Raw genomic sequence first — 24,945 nt, 5'->3', positions numbered from 1 at the left:
ACATATGGTACTCAATAAGTGACAAAATTAACCTCAGTCGATTATAATGCATATTTAGGGGCTCCAAACTGGACATCCAAAATGTGCAAATGAGCAAAATAGAAAAGCTGCCTTATCTTGTCACGGAGAGCCACTGGTCGAGGTGTCCATTTGTAAAGTAGATAAATGGAGCAAATCCAAGAGGAGTTTAATTGAGAAAGTTCTACTTTCACTGTATATCTGAAAAATATCTTCTTTTTGTTTATACATTCAAGACGGCATGCGACATATTTCAGCCTCTACAATAATGCCTTTTAAGTTCTTTCAAAGAGAAGAGTCCTCAGTATTGTTTGACATGCCGCTGCTGAAAAAAGGCTCAAAAGCTCTCTGCTGGGCTGACTTAAAAACAAATGTCATGTACGTTAAAACACATTGAACTGATATGACATCTGAGGAATCTATATTTGATGTTATTAAAGGCCTATTATCAAAAATATCTTTTCATCATTTTCATCTTAAATCAACTGAAAAATTATCAATTTGTTGCAACACAAATGACATGCAGTGCAGAACAAACATCAATCAATGAGGTGGACAGTAACAGTAAAAGTGTACTATGTTGTCATATATATATATATATATATATATATATACACACACACACATAAAATAATCACATTAAATGAAGTAGCATGGCAAAGCCTGTGTGAATTTGTGATACTGTTGTCAAGAGTGCTGATAACAGATAACAAAATGTTCTGGGATCCAGATAAAGACATCAGATATCAGATAAAGACTTGCTAAAAATAATGATAAGAAAAAAATTTAAGCAAACGGGTATGAGGGTTGTTTTTAATGTGAGTGAGGAATCAAGATATTCAAGGGAATATTTTACAACACAGGATATGGAGCAATTCTGCTTTCCCGCCTGGAGTAGAAAGGACATTTTGCTGTTGGGGAAGAGCAAGAGCAAAAAAAAAAGAAAAAAAGAAGAAGAAGTCAAGGCCAGGTGAAATGACGACGAAGCTGCCGCAGGGAGCAGAGAGCTAAGTGGCCAGTTGTAGCAGAGCACAAAGCACAAGCTGGTGAGTTTGGATAGGCCGCAGCCTGCAGATATGGATGCACGACTCCCCGAGGAGCCTTGAGCGCCAGGACCAGAATTTAGAATTCGATGCGAACAGCCACCGGTAGCCAGTGAGGAAGAAGAGTGTGGAGGAGGTGGGGAGCGCAGGGAGAACTTGGGGAGGTTGACGGCAGGGCAGGCTGCAGCGTTCTGCTGAACAGAATACTTTACGAGGCCGGCTTGGTGGATGTTGCAGCACTCCAGATGGCTGATGACAAAAGGTTGGGCAGCGTCCCACATGAAACATCTTTTCATTTTCTGTCTCCAGGCGTGGTGCAGGCTGGGGTTTGTTCTTTTTTTTATAACATAAATTAACCTCTGCTAAAATTGTTACACATAACTGAGTGCCCCGGAGTTGCCCAGAAAGCTATGTTCTTGGTATGAAAACAAAAAAGGCTGAAAGAAATTTAATGCCTCTGATGATCAACATTTTCTAATCTACTGAACACTGTGTTGATGCCAAGATAAGGTGCTTGTTTCACAGAATACCACATATCAATAATAAGTTTATTGATATAGCACCAAATCACAATAGCAGTAGCCCCAATGTGCTTTTTATTGGAAGGTAAAGACTATAATCAGATGGCTGCCTGTGAGCAAGTACTTGGCGACAGTGGGAAGGAAAAAGTTCCTTTTAACAGGAAAAAATCTCCAGCAGAACCAGGCTCAGGGAGGGGTGGACATCTGCCACTAGCGGCTGGAGGTGAGGGGAGGGAGACAGGACAAAAGACATACAGTGGAAGAGAGTCGAATAATAACTAATGATTAAATGCACACTGGTGTATAAACACATAGAGAGTGAAAAAATGAAGAAATACTCAGTGCATCATGGGTTGCCCTAGCAGCCCAGACCTGTTGACATAACTAAGCCTAACTAAGAGAAGGTTTAGGGTCACCTGATCAAGCCCAAAAAGCTTTATCCAAACAACTGTCTTAAACCCAGTTATTTAGTATACTGCATGTACTCTTCACATGTACAGTATATAATTTAAATCATCGGTCCATCGATTAATCAATTAATAAACAGTTAAATGTAAAAATTTATTTAAAAAAATACTTTTCTATAGAAAAACTGTCCAAATTTCAACTGGAATTACCACCTTTGGGTTTTTGGCCTCTGCAAACCAATCATGATGAGGTTTACAGCCATATCAGTCCAGATTCATTATGTATATTCCATGCAGGCTCTGATATAGTTTCAAAGATGGACACCCAAATATTAAAAATGGCCACAATGTCCCCTTCTGTTCCTGAGCTGTGACACAGAATAATAGCTACAAAAGTGTGTTGCAGAACAGCGAAGCTGTTGCTCGACCTTTTGGATATAAAATGTCATTCTCTCATCATTTTATCCTGTTATAAAATTATGTGAAGTTTTTGTTATAATTGTCTTGTGAATTCTTGAGTTTAAAAATGTGTTTTGTGAGGTCAAAGTGAGCTTTGACTCTAAGACAATAACTTTCAGTTTCGTATGCTTTGGATCGTGGTTTCAGGAAGGCATCCATCTCAGTCAATTCGAGTAGCCTCCACTACTTTTTTTGGTATACTGAAAAAGTAAATTGGGTGTTTGTTACATTAAAAACAAAATTACATGTCTAAATTAACTTGTAATTTAAACACAATAATTTCATGCTTCTATGAACGTAATTAAATCATGAAGGATCTGTACGAAATTCAACAACTTAATTTGTTCTTGTTGAGATGACCTGATACAATCTAGTAAGAGCGGTTAGTTGCTGAACTCATGAAATTCACAAGATCGCACGAGATGTCAAACTGCAGGAAAATCACTGGCGTTATAAGAGGCAGACAACTACACACACACCACATGCATGCTATTGCTATTTATTGTGGATTAACCTGTCAAGGACAAAAACGTACAAAAAAATTCTGCATCAAGCCTTGAAATCATAGCTTTCCTACTTTTGTTAAGTCTGATTGGTGGCATGGTGGTAAGGTCTCCAACCTTCCTTTCATATCAAAAATCCTTGAAAGAGTAGTTGTCAAACAGCTAACAGATCATCTGCAGAGGAATGGTTTATTTGAAGAGTTTCAGTCAGGTTTCAGAGCTCATCACAGCACAGAAACAGCTTTAGTGAAGGTTACAAATGATCTTCTTATGGCCTCTGACAGTGGGCTCATCTCTGTGCTTGTCCTGCTAGACCTTAGTGCAGCATTCGATACTGTCGACCATAATATCCTATTAGAGCGATTAGAACATGCTGTAGGTATTACAGGTACTGCACTGCAGTGGTTTGTATCATATTTATCTAATAGACTCCAATTTGTGCATGTAAATGGAGAGTCCTCTTCACACACTGAGGTTAATTATGGAGTTCCACAGGGTTCAGTGCTAGGACCAATTCTGTTTACATTATACATGCTTCCCTTAGGCAGCATCATTAGAAGACATAGCATACATTTTCACTGCTATGCAGATGACACCCAGCTCTATCTGTCCATGAAGCCAGATAACACACACCAATTAGTTAAACTGCAGGAATGTCTTAAAGACATAAAGACCTGGATGGCCGCTAACTTTCTGCTTCTTAATTCAGATAAAACTGAGGTTATTGTACTCGGCCCTGAAAATCTTAGAAATATGGTATCTAACCAGATTCTTACTCTGGATGGCATTACCTTGGCCTCCAGTAACGCTGTGAGGAACCTTGGAGTCATTTTTGACCAGGATATGTCCTTCAATGCACATATTAAACAAATATGTAAGACTGCGTTCTTCCATTTGCGCAACATCTCTAAAATTAGAAATATCCTGTCTCAGAGTGACGCTGAAAAACTAGTTCATGCATTTATTACTTCCAGGCTGGACTACTGTAATTCATTATTATCAGGATGTCCAAAAAACTCACTGAAAAGCCTTCAGCTAATCCAAGATGCTGCAGCAAGAGTACTGACAGGGACTAGAAAGAGAGAGCAGATTTCTCCTGTTAAATCCAGAATTGAATTCAAAATCCTGCTCCTCACATACAAGGTCTTAAATAATCAGGCCCCATCTTATCTTAATGACCTTGTAGTACCATATCACCCTATTAGAGCACTTCGCTCTCGCTCTGCAGGCCTACTTGTTGTTCCTAGAGTATTTAAAAGTAGAATGGGAGGGAGAGCCTTCAGTTTTCAGGCCCCTCTTCTGTGGAACCAGCTTCCAGTTTGGATTCTGGAGACAGACACTATCTCTACTTTCAAGATTAGGCTTAAAACTTTCCTTTTTGCTAAAGCATATAGTTAGGGCTGGACCAGGTGACCCTGAATCCTCCCTTAGTTATGCTGCAATAGATGTAGGCTGCCGAGGGATTCCCATGATGCATTGAGTTTTTCCTTTCCAGTCACCTTTCTCACTCACTATGTATTAACAGACCTCTCTGCTTTGAATCATATCTGTTATTAACCTCTGTCTCTCTTCCACAGCATGTCTTTATCCTGGCTTCCTTCTCTCACCCCAACCGGTCGCAGCAGATGGCCGTCCCTCCCTGAGCCTGGTTCTGCCGGAGGTTTCTTCCTGTTAAAAGGGAGTTTTTCCTTCCCACTGTCGTCAAAGTGCTTGGTCATAGGGGGTCATATGATTCTTGGGTTTTTGTCTGTATCTATGAAGCGCCTTGAGGCGACTTTTGTTGTGATTTGGCGCTATATAAATAAAATTGAATTGAATTGAATTGAATTAGTGCTGTTGCTTCACAGTAAGAAGATCCTGGGTTCAAATCCACAATCTGGCTAGTTTGCACTAGTTTCTCTCTGGGTATTCTGGTTTCTTCCCACAGTTAAAAGTCGTGCAGTTGTTAGAGTTAGGTTAATTGATGATTCTAAATTACCTGTCAATGTAAGTGCAAATGGTTGTTTGTGACAGACTTGTGAGTTGTCTAGGGTGTACCCTGCCTAACAATTCAGGGTTATTTCCAAGCCCCCCTGCAACCAGGATAAAGATAGGATGTTAGTTGTTGTAGATCCATTAAATTTTTATGTTTACCAGACTCTAGACTTTGTTGAACATTATGTAATATGAAGACAACATGTAGTATTTAAATGAGCAAGTAGTATTGGGGTAAATGTTATTTAATAGTGTTGAAATACAATGACAAAATTGTGAAGGATTAAAATATTCCAAGAGCTCAACTTACTTCATCTAAACATGTTTCAATCGTGTTTTATGAACACAAAATGCACATGTTTATTGATTATGAAAAAGTTGCGTTGATTGAACACAATTGTTTAAGTTTCTGCCAAAGCAAAACATTTGTGTGCAACCAATGTCCACTATTGAATCAAGTAAATCCAACATGGCCTTTTTTTCAGTGCAGAATCAAAAGATCTTATAATCAAGCTCAGGCTGAGAGATCCGTTGGTTGTTTTTGAACCCATAAATTCAAGCCAACCTCTTTAAGAAAACAAAAATCAGGAAGAAAAAACTGTATTAAATAATATTTTGAATAAGTTCTCCAAGTCACACGTAAAACCCAAATCATGAAAGGTGCAGAGTACCACCGGGGGGTTTAATTTTCCCATTATGAGTAATATCCACATTCTTCCAGGATCCAAGCACGCACGGCCTTAATGAGAGCAGTGTTAATGTACAATATGCAATATGAGGAAAACAATAAGCAGGGTTACTAATTAGCTGTATTGCAATATTTAAAAACAAGCAACACATTCAGAGCATTTAAAATAAAACACAAATCAAACCGAACTAATGAAACAATAAAACCACAGAGGGCTGCACTTGCCACTAAAGCGGCAGGAGAAACAAAAATCGAGTATACCGACAGATTGGCATTAGCGAGCTGACAGCGACAGAGAGCAATTAATTATTAATGCTGACAGAAATGATTACCTCTGAACCAAATGAGAACTCGGGCTGTGTGTGTCGGTTCTGTCTCTGACACAAGACTTTTATCTTGTACAACACTGGCAAAGAACAGACAGCGGGAAAAGAATACAAAAATCGAGCTAGGCGAAAGCTGCTCCGTGCGAACGTTTTCAGTCAAGTTGTAACATGGGATGCAGAGTTTGTGAGTTTAGTATTAAGTTGTGCTGAAGCGTAATCGAGTTTGCCTCGATTACAGTGCAAGCTACGTACTGTACATTTGGATTTCAGACTAGAGGACAAACAGATGGTGAATCATTATTATATAAACTAAAAACGAGTGGGCCCAGTATAGATCCCGAAAAGTGCAAGAACAAAGGGCAGCTGATTGACAATCATCCTGTCAGACACACTGAGACTGGTTAGAGAGGTGTGATTCTGTTCAGCCAAGAGATACACAAACAGATGAACTAACACTACCTGTGTCCTAATGAGACTGAACCTATTCGAAGAACAAACAGGTATCTGTCTCTTGTAGCGAAGTATGGCTAACAACCTGGCTTGTGATTTTATGTGGGCAGTGGGCAGGTGTGGGTGCAGGTACTTACTTTTTGACGTGTTTGCGGCAGGGCACTGAGTTTCTCATGCAGGTGCCAGTGAGGATGTCTACGTTGTCCACAATGACGAAAGGTTTCTCTTCCAGAGTGACAATGGAGAGGTGGTTTTCATCGGCATCCTCGTCCCCATAGGAGTTATACCTCGGCCACACCGGGAACATCAGCGACAACGTCCCATTCTCCCAGCGGCCCATCTGTGAGCACGGGAGGAAAAACACACCAAAAATCACTCCAAAAATCCACAAAAAGACATCTTATTAAAGTTTTTTCTTTCAATTTTCGCACTAATTTGTTACCTTCTCCCACTTCCTTTCCACATTTAGGACGATCACCACCAGTTTTGGGTTGGCCTGGTAACCGTCTGGAGTAAAGGATAAATCTCGGCCTTCATTCCACACGTGCATCATGTGTCTGAAACACGGGGGGTGCAGGAAGATTTGTTGTTGATTTGCATCTGCTGGAGTGTTTGTATATGTGCACAACAGCAAATACGTTCAGAATAACAAGTTAAGCACTCTGTAATCACCGCAAGTGTCTCCACTTCAAATCAATGTTGTCTTCACCCACCATGTGTGCGCAGATGCCTGAGTGTGTACGCGTGTGCGTGCATATATTTGTGTGTAGGAGTGGGAAGAGTCAGAGGCCATGTATCTCTCCCATCAACATTCTGCATTGATTTCTCCACAGATATATGCCTGAAGGACAAGTCTCTGGTGCAACAAGGCTGCCCTCACTCTTTTACTCACTAAAGCTGTCCTGCATACGCAAACAGATCCTATGCTGAAACGTTTACACACTCGCTAAAGCGAAGCAGCAGAGAGAAGTAAATGAACCGGTATCACACACAGTGATATGGGGATTAAAGATACACTCGCTCCAGTGAAACAATTTTCAGAAGGAGAGGATTTCTGCATGTGAGGACTGGGATAATAGTGTGGATTCCCACTAGGGGAGAGAAGGCCTGTCCAAGAACGTTTACCTTAAAGACTGAATCACAGGCAGGACAGCAGCTGTCCAATACAGACAACACCTTTTCTCTGACACCTTGTGTTCTGTTTTATTAGAAATTGTCTGAATCATCTCGACACCGCATCGTGTGATGCCGTACAAATGAAATATCATTCAGCTAAAACAGAATATTTCAGAAGGCAAACATCTGCTTTATAAACATATTCATACTCTGCACAAGATTCCCCTTTTCATCCAGAAGAAAACTGTCTCAGTCCATCAGCTATCTAAACATACATTATCTGAATTACTATTAAAAAGGAAGAGTTAAAAGCAGGTTTTTTATGTGAGCTAACCAGGGCACGGGGCCATGAAGGAGTCATGCGTGCACTCAGATATTGCGACAGCAAGTCAAGATGCATAAAAAGAACCGTGTGAGCACTGTTTAGCACGCACCCTGCAGCTGAAAACTATGATAATTACACTCCAGTTCAAACAGGTGGGATTTTATGTTGTCCCATCTCCAGGAGAGGTATTAGAGTCAACACACATAAATATTGTAGTCGGACAGTGGATTAGAGGGAGCTACATTAATCATCTGTTCTTACAAAGACTTGGAAAAAGGCCTGTGCTCTGTGAAAGCTGGCTCCACTCACACTGAGAAAAAGTAAACAAAAGGTCCCCGTCTCCCTCGTGTACTGGCACTGCAAAATAAATAAATAAGTAAATATAGATATATGCGGTTTAGTTATGTCCTCTCCCAGCAAACACAATAATTAAATATAAACCTACACAGCCAAACATTACAGGCTTCACTCTACAACCAGACCTACCTCTGTCACAGATCACAATGCTTTGGACTATAAGGGGCACGTCAAGACAAATATATATTTTTTTGTGTTGGAAAAATCTTCCCGGTGCAGCAGGTGATGCCCTTGTCACAGCGCATCGCCACGGCTGAGTACATGTAGCGGAAACGCTGTGGCAGTTTATTCTGGGAAACTGCTGTCGCCTCCTATTTCAGGTTTGTTACCATTTTGGGGGAAAAAAGTTTCTGATGTAAACGAAAGACGCCGCTGTGTTTTTGAGGCATGCAGGAGAACCAGATCCTGTTTGTATTGTGATTCCTTGTGTAATGAAAATGAAATGTAAAGCTACATTATGAAGTGGGTTCAGCGATTTTTATATAAATGTATCATCATCGCCTAGAAATTCAGTAGAGGTTTAAGTAGTACGTGGAAGAAAGAGTTGCATCATAGAAATATATGAAACCCCCTCCTTCAGTAAGTGCAGTTTTTAATGTGGATCCTGCTACCACTATGTGAGAAGCACTTTTCTATTAGCTGAAATACTCTTTGAGCACTTTTATGAAAGTATGAATAAAGAAGAAAGGCAGGCTTCTTCCCAAATTCTGTATTATGGCAGAGAGCATATTTTTAGAGGAAAGTGACAGCTTAGGGGTTTGCACGCTACACTGGTTCCATCAAAAAGAATAACCTTTTGAAATTTACAACAAGGACAAACCTTCCGTAAAAACCTGTATCATTGTGGAGACCAAATAAGCTCAACTAGAGTCTGAGATATTAATTCCTGTCAAGCAAGAATGACAGAAAATCCGGCGGGTCTGATAGTGTCTTTTAAGTGCCGGATTATGTTGTCCTATTCCTCCCCACCTCGCGTTGTTTATATGCACACTGCGGCAAGATTGTATCTAGACTAATGTATGCAGAATCCTGATCACAGCCTCACCACTTTTCCGAATCAGGGTGGGGGAAATCCAACCTGTCAGTTTATTATCACAAAAAAATTGGCTGCAGTTGTTTTGACAAATATGCAAATTCTATCTAATAAGTTAGTGAGACAAATGAGGTACCTCTGACAGTAAGAATAGAGCTCTGAATAAACATTTGAGTTCCTGTCGAGGTCTGAGTTATATTGGATCAACCTGTCAACAACAGCAGTGTTGTATATGCCTTGATATACACTGTAGCGGCCTAATGGGAGAGAAAAACGGGATAATAAAGCCATAATGGTGAAAATCGCACTGTGGCTCTCATTCTAATGAGCCAGCTCATAAGTCATCACCAATGTGCAGACCCTAGCAACATGACCTTTATATTTTTAGTTAGTTTAATATAGACTTCTGAATTTATAACAGCATATTAGCCACTGCATGCTTCATATTCAAGATGCAGTCACAATATCACTCCGAAAAAAAACTTTACAGAGGCAGTTTAGCTAATGGCCCTGTAGCAGCGACTGCTCAGTAGCTCAGTATGAATCTGCATGCTTGTGTTTCTCTGTGTGTATGTGCGCGCCTGTACATCACAGAGACTTCAGAGAAGAGTACATTATCTTGCATGCTGGTATGCACACCTACACACACCTTCTGACATACACTGTATGAGCCCCCCACAGATCAAGTAAAAAAGAAATCCAGACAACAAAGCTAGTAACACCTGCTCTAATCCAAACTTAATGACAGTCGATGTGAAGCAAGGTGCACACGCAGAGGTTCACACTATCATACACACACGCATACACAAGACACATCCTAAGCTCTAGTTAACACAGGGTGGCAACAACAAGGAGGTCTGCCTGAGGTCTCCCAGCTAAGGAGGCAGAATGAGCTCACACACCGAGCAGCTGTGTACACAACATCTAACAGTGTTAAAAGCCATTAGAAATCACAGTGTTTAACACTGCTGTCATCTCTGCTTCCTTTCTCTCCTCTTCCCCTCTCATTACTACATTAAAAAGAGTTATGTAAGGCTGCCGAACAGTCAGCCACAAAGCCAACCGAGTTATGCAAGTTCCTGGACCTTGATCTCCTCGCAATCGTCACACATCCACAGTTACACACACCTGCGCAGGGCACTAGGTGGGAGCTTCCCCGGGCTCCTGTCTGATGCTGTGCTGTAGCAGCTGCTCTGGGCTTCTGGTAGCTCTCCCTTCTCCCGCAACATGAAGGTGGCTGCAGAGGAAATGATGCCCACCCCATCCCGCACCCGTGTCTCGAGCGGGTACTCCCAGTCATCATAGGACACAGAGATCATACCCAGGGGGAAGACCTGAGAGGGGGACGAGAGGACATCTAAGAAACGACACATATGGTTTGTAAGCTTCAAGTTTAGTTTAATTTGACATTTTTACCCCAGATTTGAAACATCCATATGCATTTCTCAAAGGTGTCAGGCGGATGATTTATTGGTTCTGTCTGTCCTCCGGAAATAATTCATAGCTGGCTACTAGATGCGTGTGAACAGACTGTATGTCTATAAACTGAATTACTCATTCAGGTATCGCCTACATCTTGCAGCTGTCATTGAAAAAAAAAACTGTATAGCTCAAACTTTATCTCTCTGAAGCAGACTGAGCAAACATCAGAAAAAAAATGCAGGCACAGCAATCTGTCTGTCTACCCTACAGTACTTTGTTTTTACATTTTACTTTGGCTTTAGTTGTAGAGTCAGATCCATGACTGAGAAAGAAATCAGAGGCGGAAACCCAACACAAACAGGAAGACTCGAGCCAGAGATGGAGAAGAATTAGGAGAATAAACATTTGAAAGGCTTTTGAGATGTGAGTATTTTATGCCTTTGGGACTGATCATATGTTGTTACGTACAAAGTTGTGTAAAAGATGACTTTTTGCTGGATTATCTGTAAATTAGTATGCTCTGACATGAACTGTATTAGCGGTCAACATGATTTGTCTTTGAAGCATCTTTTAATATGTAATACATGGATTAAAGATAAAGTTTCACAAATTCTGGGAATTCTGCACAGACACACAACGCCACTTGTCTATGTAATCGCATCTGCCTGCCAGCCCCTCTTAACCCTACTAATTAAGAATTTCTGTCTTGCTTGTCTGATCTACGGACAAACAAAAACAGGTAGAAACACAATATTGCAACCAGGGTTCAACTGCCAGAGTAATTGTTTTGGCTGGAAGCTCTGATTTCCTGGAATCTTGCTGTCGTGAGGTTATAAAGAGTTTAACAGCGTTCAAGAGTCGAAACCAGCCAGCCCATCATAAAACATCTATCACAATTACATTTAATCTGTAATCTTCATATATATATATATACAGTGGGGCAAAAAAGTATTTAGTCAGCCACCGATTGTGCAAGTTCCCCCACTTAAAATGATGACAGAGGTCAGTAATTTGCACCAGAGGTACACTTCAACTGTGAGAGACAGAATGTGAAAAAAAAAATCCATGAATCCACATGGTAGGATTTGTAAAGAATTTATTCGTAAATTAGGGTGGAAAATAAGTATTTGGTCACCTCAAACAAGGAAAATCTCTGGCTCTCACAGACCTGTAACGTCCTCTGTAAGAAGCTTTTCTGTCCCCCACTCGTTACCTGTATGAATGGCACCTGTTTGAACTCATCATCTGTATAAAAGACACCTGTCCACAGCCTCAAACAGTCAGACTCCAAACTCCGCCATGGCCAAGACCAAAGAGCTTTCGAAGGACACCAGGAAAAGTATTGTAGACCTGCACTAGACTGGGAAGAGTGAATCTACAATAGGCAAGCAGCTTGGTGTGAAAAAATCAACTGTGGGAGCAATCATCAGAAAATGGAAGACATACAAGACCACTGATAATCTCCCTCGATCTGGGGCTCCACGCAAGATCTCATCCCGTGGGGTCAAAATGATCATGAGAACGGTGAGCAAAGATCCCAGAACCACACGGGGGGACCTGGTGAATGACCTGCAGAGAGCTGGGACCAAAGTAACAAAGGTCACCATCAGTAACACACTACAACGGCAGGGAATCAAATCCCGCAGTGCCAGACGTGTTCCGCTGCTGAAGCCAGTGCATGTCCAGGCCCGTCTGAAGTTTGCCAGAGAGCACATGGATGATACAGCAGAGGATTGGGAGAATGTCATGTGGTCAGATGAAACCAAAGTAGAACTTTTTGGTATAAACTCAACTCGTCGTGTTTGGAGGAAGAAGAATACTGAGTTGCATCCCAAGAACACCATACCTACTGTGAAGCATGGGGGTGGAAACATCATGCTATGGGGCTGTTTTTCTGCCAAGGGGACAGGACGACTGATCCGTGTTAAGGACAGAATGAATGGGGCCATGTATCATGAGATTTTGAGCCAAAACCTCCTTCCATCAGTGAGAACTTTGACGATGAAACGAGGCTGGGTCTTCCAACATGACAATGATCCAAAACACACCGCCCGGGCAACAAAGGAGTGGCTCCGTAAGAAGCATTTGAAAGTCCTGGAGTGGCCTAGCCAGTCTCCAGACCTCAACCCCATAGAAAATCTGTGGCGGGAGTTGAAAGTGCGTGTTGCTCGGCGACAGCCCCAAAACATCACTGCTCTCGAGAAGATCTGCATGGAGGAATGGGCCAAAATACCAGCTACTGTGTGTGCAAACCTGGTAAAGACCTATAGTAAACGTTTGACCTCTGTTATTGCCAACAAAGGTTATGTTACAAAGTATTGAGTTGTATTTTTGTTATTGACCAAATACTTATTTTCCACCCTGATTTACGAATCAATTCTTTACAAATCCTACCATGTGGATTCATGGATTTTTTTTTCACATTCTGTCTCTCACAGTTGAAGTGTACCTCTGGTGCAAATTACTGACCTCTGTCATCATTTTAGGTGGGGGAACTTGCACAATCGGTGGCTGACTAAATACTTTTTTGCCCCACTGTATATATATATATTAGGGGTGCAACGATATTCGTATCGATATTGAACCGTTCGATACAGTGCTTTTGGTTCGGTACGCATATATATCGAACAATACAACATTTGTAATTTATTTTATCAACTTTCCTTCTGACGATGCTGTCTGTGTTGAGCGCTCAGTGAATCTGCGTTCGACTACTCCGCCTAGGCTGCACTGTCGAGCGCAGATCCACTGAGTGCTCCACACAGACAGCATAGTCAGAAGGAAGAGCGCAGGGCAAGCTAGCAAGACAGAAGTTAAGCTCTCCTTGCAACATGGACCTCCCCCATTCAGATCTGGCGTTTGGAATTATTTTGGTTTTCATGTGACGTATGACCCTGAAGGTAAGCGAGTCATGGACTAAAGTAAAACAGTATGTTGGATGTGCTGTGCAATGCTCAATTACATGGGAGGGAACTAGTGTGTTAGCGTAGTTAGCTCGTTAACGTGTTGGCCGTCTAGCCCCATGCACGGGGCGATCGGCGGTAGCTCGTTAACGGAGATTTGCCGTGTTGTGGCGTTAAGGTCATTTCAACGAGATTAACCTGAAAGCACTAGTGGGAACACAACGAATATGACTGCACATTTACACCGACATCATCCTAGTGCAAAGACAAAAACAACAAGCATGCTACTAACTTTAGCCGAGTCATTTAGACAGCTGTTAGCACATGATTCTCCTTATGCTGCTGAGAATATAGCCCAGAAGAAGCGGATAGTATAGCTTTTATTTTGGAAAGAGACATTTCTCTGTAATAAACTCTCTTTTCCAAAGATGAGTGATTCTTCAATCAGATACAGGGCTTGCAATATCGCTAGCCCGACGTCCTGGAGCTAGCGATTTTTTTCAGTCGGGCTACCAAAATCTATCTCTTCCCTGCCCGTCGGGCTATTGTAGGAAAAATATATGTCAATGCTTTCGCATTCTTTCAGAAATGTAGCTGGGTAATTATGTCATTGGCATCGGTGAGCCACTGTCAATATGTGACATATTGAAATCGCGTTTGAATTTGCGCTTGTTTTTTGCTTTCACTTTGCAATCGTGCGAACTATGTATAGAGAGTGACAGCACTGATCTGTGAGTGATGAAAATTTGTGCACCAATTCCTCTGACATCGTCTTATTAATCGTTAGCTTACTATGCAAACATGACAAGTGAAATCTCCCGCAGCAAGCTTAAACATGTGAGAGGCTGATCGCGCAGAGAATCGCTGAGCTTATGTGAGTGAGTGTGTAAAAGCATTTCAGTTCTGCTGAGCCAAATAAGACAGGTCAGGGTGAAGAAGTGACAGCCAAAGAAAAGCTTACCACAAAACGGAGAAGTTATGACAAATGAGACTATAAGGCAAAAAGAAAGTGCAGCTTTATGGTTTCATGGACAAAATAATTTCTGTGGCTGCGATATGATGAGCTAAATAACCAGGGCTGCACATAAGTGGTCCGCAGGTGCGCATTCGCTGTCAAAATAAAAAACGCGCACAAGGGTTAGGGTTAAATTTAAAAACTGTACTTTTGAGTTAAAATATCTATTTATAATTTTAATAAATGACAAATTAAAAAGGCATGAACATTTTTTTTGTATCGAAAAAATATCGAACCGTGACACCAAAGTATCGAACCGAACCGAGAATTTTGTGTATCGTTGCACCCCTAATATATATATATATATATATATATATATATATACAATATGTCAGAGTTTTTATTTATTTAAACTAGATGTGAAACAATTAATTAATCTGTGGGTACGGAGAATTATATTATTTTTTATGTAACTTTTCTCAAAAAAGCTGACCATGTATCATGGTCAGCATTCATAAATAAGAGGGGAAATCTGGGATAGTCAGCAGATGACCTGCAACAGCCTGGGATCAAAAACACGGCTTGTTTTATCAAACCACACAAAAGTGGCCACCTGTTACTACATATGGGACCTCACTACCTCAGGGGTAAAGTCTGGGTTGCCAGTGGTGAGACTGGACACGATCCAGATGTAACCAGCTCCTATCAGACCCAAGGACCGAGCCTCCTCCATTATATACCTGTCAAACAAAGGAGACAGATCCATTGCTGAAGTCTGTGAAGGCAGTGTGTGACAAAGAGACAGAAATGGCGCAACGAAACAACACACGCAAACACTTACACGGCTTCATCCTTGGAGCAGTAGAGCAATATAACAGGACTCTGGATCCTCTTGAGTGCAATGTGTGATTTAGAGTTTGGGTCGCCATCCACAGCATCTAGAGTCACCACACTCTGCATGTCCCATCGCACAAAGCTGTAACAATAAACCATTAAACAATAACACACAGCTTGTCAGCTATCATAAATAAAGGAAAGAAAACAACATGTGCGTTTGTGTGTGGTGTTTTCATTACCTGTGATCCACAGTTACCCTCAGCGTGCTTATGAATTCCTGGTACCCAGGGAACTTGGATGTGACGATAGAAAAAACATGCCAGTCGTATTCCTCCATGATAGCAAGCATGAGCAGAGCCTCCTGCTGAAGAGCCGCGCCGAACTGGAAGAATGTGGATTTCTCATCCTGCAATGACATGTGGGGCCAGCAGCACAGACAGTCAGCAGATTTTTCAGAGGAAGTAAATTAATTGCAGAAAAAGGGATAAAAAAGGCACTGGAGTCTATGTGAGCAAAAAACCAGAATTAGAGCCCTTTTCAATTTTACAATCAGCGAGACAGACCGAGAGAAGAAGGGAGATAAGAGAGACTTGCAAGAGCTGGAGACGCGACAAGTAGAGAGGGAAAATGGGAAAGGGACGAAGAGATGCTGAGAGATTCCGACAACAAGTGAGACTGCACAGCAAGAAGAGTGACTGCCGGCAACAAGGGGGCCTAATGGTAGGAGATAACTGCCTCATAACTCACAGGTTTGATTCACTTCAGCACTCCGTAGCCAATATACCAAACAGCCAGGCATTGTCTTGAAAGGTAATTGAGCCAAATACTGATGTCTCCAATCATGTGAACTGACTTAAAAACATTTGAGTCATTATGTTTTGTTTTTTTCCTTTTCCCCCCTGTGCTAACTGCAACAATATATAAAGTCATCCTATAACTGTCTCATTTGGAAACCATCGTCTCTAAACTGCGGATCGAAATGTTCACAGCTTTGGAGCAATAACTCACAATGCCATACACACTTAAATCATTTCGTCTCAGATTCAGGAGGAAACTGTGTGAGAGTAAAAGAGCAGTATGCACTATCAAAACCAAAGCAGCTGTTAAGCAGAATGAAACCCCAAACCGAGTGTGAAATAAGTTGCTAATGATCGCAGAATGTATATTTGCATGAAGGATAATCTACCCCCAACAAACAGACAGCAACACGGCCGAGCCACTAGAGACGGAGGGAGAAAAGAGGAGGAGGGGGTGGGGGTGTGGACGGGGAGAAAGAGAAAAAGGCTGAGAGGGGTGAATGAGATGGAGAAAAATGTTCCAGCCTTCTGAGTGAGATTGAGATACCTGCTGCAGAAGAAGTGGGGGGAAAAGTATGTGAGCGAGAGAGAGAGACACTGACATCAAACCCTCCTTCACTATGACTGTGCCTCTATTCTGCAGGCAGAAAGATCACACGCGCACATACATGCTTTAACACTTTCAGCAGAGGGCATCGAAAAACGTGACACATTAAACATCAAAGCCCTCGTGAACACAGACGAAGAGTCCGTTCTTCTCTTCAGTTGTGCGTGCATGTGTGCGTCTATGCTGTTTGCGCACGTAGTACTTTGGTCCAACAAAAATTTCTCGGCTGTAGCCGTAACGCACATCAGATCCAACACGCCTCCCTCAACCACAAGAAAAAAAGGAGAAAAGTGGGAAGGGGAGAGGATGAAATTGTACTTCAAAAAGATCTATCTTGCTTTTTTCATCTGTGTGTGTGTCTTTATACTTTACTGAGGCTTAGAAAAAGGAAAAAACAAAGAAATCTCCCTCTGTGTGGCAACAGGCACATCCTCAGCTCTTCCTAGATAAGAGGGACACACAAGCACAGGTACTACCACACACTAACACTCGCTCATATTCAAGTGCACAGCTGTACACTCACATATAAATCAGTGCTGCGAGTGAGATTACAAGCAATCTGATTTGTCAGGTAGCCGGTCAACCTAATTATCTGCCAGAGCTTTAATAACGGTGATGATTTTGGGTCACTCTTTTCTACTTTTGACCACTGCAGATTATTAGTTGTCAAGGCAAATTGTTAAGATCCGGAACAAAGGAACATCCTGACATTGCAACAAAGTCCGACTTGCCTGATTGTCTGAGTCGTCTTGTAAACAAGACCAAATTTACATATAATAGCCACATTATCTAAATCATTCATGTGTAAATGAGTGCACTCAAAATGACTGTAATAATGCATGTGCACAAATGCAGCAAGTGCGTCAATATCGGAACGAGGAAGCCAGCAAGCCATGAGTGATTTTTACCACTGATTAGGTAATTATTGTACTATGCACCTCGATTTTCACATTTAAATAAGTTTGCCTAGCCTGAAAGGTTTCGAGATTGTTGGTTGGACACATAAAGCAACTGAATATAAGGAGTCTAAAATATCTTGTTTTTAATTTTAGCATTGTGTGCATTGTATTGCAACACACACAAAGCTACTTAGGTGGTGCTAAAAGTTATATGTACTGACTGGCCACTTCATTTGGTACACCTGGTCAACTGCTTGTTAAACCTAATATCTTATAAACCTAATCTACCCACACATGGCAGCAACTCAGTGCTTCCAGGCATGTAGACATGGTCAAAACAAACTGCTAAAGTTCAAATAGTGCTTCAGAATCAAAAAGAAAGGTGATTTAGGTGACTTTGAATGTGCATTGTTGTTGGTGCCGGACGGCCTCGTCTGAAACAAGCTCCTCTGCTGTAATTCTTTCACACAACCATCTCAGTTGTATACCAAATGGTCCAAAAAAGAGAAAGTATTGAATAAGTGGGAGTTTTCAGGGTGAAGATGCCTCGTTGATCTGAGAGGTCAGAGGAGAATGGCTGCTTGAAAGTGACTGGGAGGCAAGAGTAACTCAAATAATCACTCTTCTCTATACTCAAGGTATGCAGAAGAGCTTCACTGCAGAAGAGAATCTCTGAAGATGGACTACAGCAGCAGAGGACCACAGCCTGTCAGCTAAGAACAGGACACTGTGGCTATAATACGCACTGGCTCACCAAATTTGGACAATAGAAGATTGCCTAGGCTGATGAGTTTTGATTTCTGCTCCAATATTTAGATGGTAGAGTGCGAATTAGGTGTAAACAACATAAAGTGTGGGTCCATCCTGCTTCGTATGAGCAGTTCAGACTGCTGCTAGTGATGAAATAGTGTGGGGAATATGTTCTTGATAGCTTTGGACCCCCTAGTACCAACTGATCATTGTTTAAACACCACAACCTACTGGAGTATTGTTGCTGACCATGTCCATCAGTTTATGACCTCGTTGTACCCATCTTCTGATGGCTGCTTCTAGCAGGTTAACACACCATGTCACAAAATTCAAAAAATCTCAAACTGATTTCTTGAACATGCGAATGAGTTCACTGTATACAAATGGCCTCCATAGTCACCACATCTCAGTCCAAATTTACTGAGGTTTAGAAAAAGTCCTCATGAACAGTCCAACAGTCCAAGTCTGCAGCGGTGTTTCAGAAGCCAATCAGCCTGGGACTAGCAACGCATACCCAATAAAGTGTCCAGTGAGTGTATGTTCATGGTACATTTACACCTGTCATCGTAATCGAAGCTGCGCTTTATTGAAAATGAACAGCCAAAAAAAAAGAAAAAAAAAGAAAGCCATAGAAAGAAACCTCTTTGTAGGAAATGAGTCTTCTTTGTCTGAGAAGCCCTTTGTATTAGAATAGTAATCTCATTTTAAGGCAATATATCCAACTTTGTTATAATAGGATACTCCAGCTAACACTGAGCTACAGTTAACAGGCTTGAACAAATCGTTTACATAATATTCCAGCAGAGGAACAAGATTGTTTTCCCTAATTTAAGAGTAAGACCTCTTGCATAACTTCTCAATTTAAGCTTCCTAGTAAAACTCTGGATCTAACCAAGACTTGCAGTCTTACATCTCACCATAAAGTCCTATTCATCTCATTTTGAGAACAATATACTATGTAAGAGCTGATTGTGTAAGATTATCCAGATTGTTTTAAGAATATATGTTTTATTTCTTAGTGAAGGTGGTGGATCTGAAGCTAGTTATTCTACAGGAAAATTCAAGCTTAATTACCATCAGCTGTATGAGGCAACATCTTCTTACACTGCTTTCAGCTGCAAGACTGTTGCAAAGGCAAAGACTGTCCAGTAACAAGAGCTTAAATCACACTTATATTTCTTATTTATATAAATGCTGGTGTTGCATCCGCATCAAATAATTTATGTACAAACATTTTGTGTTATCAGCAGTATCATCAGACACCCCATTATGGTTATTAGTTTCTGATTTTAAGTAGAACATTAAGGGTGCACACTGTTAGAATAAACCGGTTGAATAACCTGATGTGTGATTTCAGCATCTATCAGCTCTGTTTTCCTGGGCAGGTGTATTAGATTATAGTAGCATATGCTCACAGATCTCTATTCGGAGCAATAAAATGAATAGTCCAGATGGTTTTTTTTATTAGTTCACAGAAACCTACACTTCCTCTGGTCCTTTCATTAGTGAACTTATCACCAGTAAGAAAAAGTCACTTTACGGTGCCTGCATTTTAACTCATCCCAGCCGAATAGGCGCAGGTGTAATGAATAACCCTAATGACTATTGAGATGCATTAAGTGTCCCATCAATCCATTTCAACCAGCCAGCAAAATACCTGGAAAGGACTCACCTAAATGGGATGCATCCATTGTTACTGGCATCACTTACACCTGTGTTTTTTCTGCCTCAACAGTTAAAAAATGTTGGTTGTTTTCTCCTCCATATGCATCACTTTGGGGACTTGATCAAGCTCCTTCTTAACTTAAAAAAAAAAGCCACCCAAAGCGGCTTTGTGGTTCAGTGACCTGACACAATTTACACAGTTGGAAAAAATAAAGTATGCTCTCAAGGGGTCGAAGGAGAGATTCTTTGCAGTTTGGGATACATTAAAACCATAGCCACCTGATAGATGCTTGACAGCTGCCGTACATCCTTTTCCTGTGTGATTATGATTAATTTTGTGCAAACTATTGCCCTTTAGGTGCACATCTTCAAATATGGTGAATTTCCTTGTATCTCATTTAAATTCACTTTATTCATTTATTTATTTTAATTTTTTTCCCCTCTGGATCGGTGTCCAACATGTTCTTGGGGTGGGGTAAATATATAAAAAGGAGCATTGTGGCCTTGCTACATGTATATCTTCGTACTACATTGTTGATACTCAATAAAAATTAAAAAAAGGTCACCAATGACTTCCATACACTTTGAAATTCAGTTCAGACGGTGGTTTGATTCCTCAAACCTCTACACGCTAAAGTGTTCACCGCTCCACTCTCATTGGTACGTGAGCTCATGTTTGAACGGGTGAATGAGAACGTCAAGCAGTTGTAGAACTGCAAATACAATATTTGCAGTTTCATATTTCACATTAATAAACAAAAAAACATTTTAAAAAAGAACTGACTAGATTTAAGTGTCATTTCTCTTGCAGTTTTTTTTTAAAAATGTCCTTTTCTCTGAATATAGTCCTCATTGAAACATTCTTTGGAGAAACCCTTTTTACTGATCTCAGTTAGTGTTTAAGAAAACTTCAAGGACATTTAAGCTAGTTAAAAAAACATATTTGCACTGTGTTGCCATGGATAAGAGTATCAACATGTGGCCAGATTTAGGCACAACTACGGCACGCAGGTATCACTCAGACTCACTCGATGTGATGAAACCTATAAATGTTGAGAAAGCAGCTCGGGTGAGTTGAAGGTTAATGCCAACAACGGATGGAAAGAATGTGACAGGCAAAAGAGGATGAAGCAAGGAGTGTTTTCCACTAGAGAAAGGTGCCTGTTTTTAATGCTGTGCTGCCTGACGCCTCAAAGATCACGGCCGTTCCATATTGATTTTTGGCCTTGTCTCTTGTGTACAGAGATTTTCACGAATTCTCTGACTCTTTTAAAGATATTGGGAACAGCAGATGATGAAATTCCCATGTCCTTTGTTATTTCACACTGAAAAAGGTTATTTTAAAATTGTTTGTGTTTAAGAGAAAGTGATACCCTCCCTGTCTTTACTTCTAAAAGAGTTTCTCTTAGATGCCCTTTTAATACCCAATTATCAAATTTACCTGCTGGCAATTAACATAATTAAAAGTGAGATTTTCCACTTGGTATTTTTTTTCTTTTGGTATAACTTTAATAATCCCTAATTGTCCCTGTCTCAGCTTTTAGACAAGATCATATATTTAAAAAGACATTTTCAGAGTTTCAAAATCTGATGTTTCATTTTTGCCTTTTTAAAACTGTAAAGACCCCTCATACTTTAGACAGATACTCGAGAACATGCTTTCCACAGGCGCTAATTCCATAAAACCTCACATGAGATGTTGGTGAGGACTTTTAGCCTGACTCGCAGGTTTACCTCTAATCTTTTTCTGTTCTTTTTTGTAGTTAAACCACAAATGTTTGTGCTCTTTTTTTGTTTGAGGGGTGTTAAAAATGTACTGTGTGTGTTTGAATTACACGAGTGTGTTTGGATACCTGTGCATATCTGAGTTTAAAACATTTATGACAAAACATTATTGCAAACTGCCTTAGATTACCAACTTAGACTACTAACTGCCTGGATGACTGAGAACCTACACAGGCATATATTTGTAAACTGCTACACAGATATAGCTAAAGCCACGGCTGTTTTTCATTTCTAGTATTTGTGTCTAGGCGTTTCTTCGTGTAGTTATTTAAATGATGATTTATGTAGCAGTCTGACACATTTTATAAGACTTGTTTGATTTTTGTTTTTTTTAGTGAAATGGGATGTTTTGTTGGTTTAGTGACGAGTTGTTCATTACTCCTACAGTTTAAAGATTGTAGCTAAGCATTCATTTATTTTCTTAATAGCTCACTCAATTCAGAGTTGCAGGGAAGCTGCAGCCTATTGCAGTGGTCACGGTTTAAAATGCGGGGCACTCCTTTGACAGGTCTCCAATCTATCACAGCAGTGAGAGACAGACACATCCATTCTCATATTCACGCATACAGCCAGTTTAAAATCATCAATTAACTTAACATGTAAGTCTTTGGACTGTAGGAGGAACCAGAAGTGCTGTGCAATACTCTAAATTTTGGTATTGATCCGTTACCAACCAAACCCAGGATCAGTATAGCCAATATCAACACCAATACACATATAGTTTCAACTTATAAAGGCATCTTATGTCTCTTATGTGCAAAAAGCGCTATATAAATGCAATCCATTATTATTATTATTATTAAATTACTTCACCTGTTCGTGATTACAACCAAGAATCTTCTTGCTCTGACGCAACAGTGCTGCCGAGGCATCAGAACGCCCCTCTTTTAAAACAATGTTTTGAAATACAGAAATATTTGAAGGAATCAGTATCGTGGAGCTGTCCACCACTGACCTGTGCCTGCAGCAGGGCGTGGATAAAGCAACTGCGGAGTACGGATCAAAGAAAAGGTCAAAATCCGCTTACTGTCCAGACCTAATACCCAGACATGGCTTGTTGACTTTGATTTTACAGCTGTTTATTGTGTCCTGTAATGTGTTGTTCATTTAGATTCAGGATTCTTTGTCCTTTTTCCTTTTCTGTGTTATAATAATAATGGATTGCATTTATATAGCACTTTTCTAGGCACCCAAAGCGCTTTACAATTCCACTATTCATTCACTCTCACATTCACACACTGGTGGAGGCAAGCTACAGTTGTACACACCAAAAACCAAAATATGAATAACCGTGCTGCAGCTGACTGCATGCTGGACTCTTGTTGTTGGCGGAGATCTGACTGGACAGAGGTATCGAAATGTGGTCCTCCAAATTGTACCTGTGCCACTCTTCCAGGAGGACCCTGTCCTATGACTGTTACAGCCGGACAATGCCCACCCAAACACTGCCAGGAACGCCAGAGCAGTGAAGGCCTTTCTGGATCAGGAGCATATCCAGACACTTCCTTGGCTAGCATTTAGTCCAAATACGTGTCCTACTGAGCATGCCTGGGAGATGCTGGGTCGACATTTGCATCAGGGTTAACCACAACCAATGACCATTGCACAGCTGCAGGCTACACTAACCTGGATGGAGAGCAATTCCCTCAACAGATTGGGACATTTTTACAGACCTTGGGCAGACAGGTGTGCTGCGTGCATTGCATCCAGAGGAGGCCATGCCTCATAGTAAATATCTCGCATGTACATATATGATAGTGTCAGTCTAATAAATTGATTTAAAATAAAAACTTATGCTTTATTTTTGGCTAGTATAGATATTCTCATAAAGCAAAATGCATTTACTTTACACATGCTTTTCCTGCAAACTGCAGTAAAGCACTGGTACCTTATTTCTTCTTGTGTAAAAAAAAATCATAACATTAACAGTCTCACTGCACGACCAGATGAATTCATCTTTCACAGGTACACATTCTCAAATCTCATGCTTTTTTTTCAGCTACAGATTTGTGCAGTGTGCCTTCATTACCTCAGCGGCGAGGGCAGAGCGAAGGACGGCGGGCATGTGGAGAATTTAGAATGAATGAGGTGAAAGTCTTTTTGGAAAACTGGAGGAGAAGATGATAATTGCTGGTGGTTGCTTGGTTGCTGAATTATAAAGGATAAGAGACGTTGACACAGACCTGCACCTTCTCATCAAATCACACAAGTCCACCAAGAAGCTTACCTATGAATAATGCATGAACATAACACGTGTGTACACACACACAAACTGCAAATGTGTCTCCACATTATAACCGCACATACCTAGAGATTCTCTGATGACATTGTGCATCAATTATACAAATACAGTGAACTTCGCGTACAGTTTCACATCATTCCATGTGCATGCACACGGCACATACGCACGCGCACTCGTGCACAAAGAGCGGCTAAAATACAGCCTTACTCAAGAGCCAGCATACTGATGAATAATACACCATCAAAACCAAGACAGTATCTCACTTATTCTCGCTCCCCCTCACACACACATGGTGCTTTATGTCAAAATTCATTTTTGTTTACAGCAATCAGATTAAGAAAATATGAAAGTGTAGTGGCAGCGGTGCAGATTCAGGCTAATGACGGATGAACTGACACATTTCTAGAAACGGCTGGGAGATGGAGTCATACGGGCTAGAGGATGGAGGAGGAGTTGGAGTTGAAACTACCCTTAGTGAAGGTGGATGAAGCAAGAACTGAGCAACCACATGCTAAGACACCACAGCCAAATGACTGGAAGGAGAGTACATGACATGCGGCAGAAGAAAATAAAAGAATAAAGCCAGTGTGCGGGATGATGACAAATAGATGGGTGAGGGGGGAGAAGGAGGAGAAGGAGGAGGAGGGTGATGAGGCCAGCAATGTGCTATATTAATATTTAATGCAGCAGGTCAGTTAGGATAGAGCAGCTACGTTAACTTAGACTGACAAAGTATGGCCCCCAAGTGCAAACAAACTAGCATGGCAAAATAAAATCTGTGTCAACAAAGTGAAGCTTCAAGGGTCACTTGTAGAAGAGAACAGCCACAGCGACAGTGGCAGAGGGTTTTTTTTGTTGTTTTT

General features: G+C 40.9%; 1 protein-coding gene across 3 annotated transcripts in view; it reads right to left on the bottom strand.

The window, feature by feature from the left end:
* The window catches only part of LOC147327506 (glutamate receptor ionotropic, NMDA 2A-like), a 129,806-nt gene that overhangs the window by 20,920 nt on the left and 83,941 nt on the right, over positions 1 to 24,945 (bottom strand). For all 3 annotated transcript variants that reach the window (XM_086295167.1, XM_086295168.1, XM_086295169.1), the window contains 6 exons: positions 15,577 to 15,743; positions 15,342 to 15,476; positions 15,141 to 15,240; positions 10,349 to 10,554; positions 6,832 to 6,946; positions 6,527 to 6,729 (listed from right to left, as the gene is read on the bottom strand). In XM_086295167.1, coding sequence (XP_086151293.1) covers positions 6,527 to 6,729; positions 6,832 to 6,946; positions 10,349 to 10,554; positions 15,141 to 15,240; positions 15,342 to 15,476; positions 15,577 to 15,743 — 926 coding nt within the window. The remainder of the gene's footprint in view (positions 1 to 6,526; positions 6,730 to 6,831; positions 6,947 to 10,348; positions 10,555 to 15,140; positions 15,241 to 15,341; positions 15,477 to 15,576; positions 15,744 to 24,945) is intronic.

The sequence above is a fragment of the Aulonocara sp. 'chitande type north' Nkhata Bay genome, linkage group LG6 (genome assembly GCF_057382095.1).
Source record: "Aulonocara sp. 'chitande type north' Nkhata Bay isolate Kocher_YH1m ecotype deep benthic linkage group LG6, A_spYH_male_GT1.1, whole genome shotgun sequence".
NCBI lineage: Eukaryota > Metazoa > Chordata > Actinopteri > Cichliformes > Cichlidae > Aulonocara > Aulonocara sp. 'chitande type north' Nkhata Bay.
Note: the sequence above shows the minus strand (reverse complement) of the source record. Positions and strands in the feature narration are given on the sequence as shown.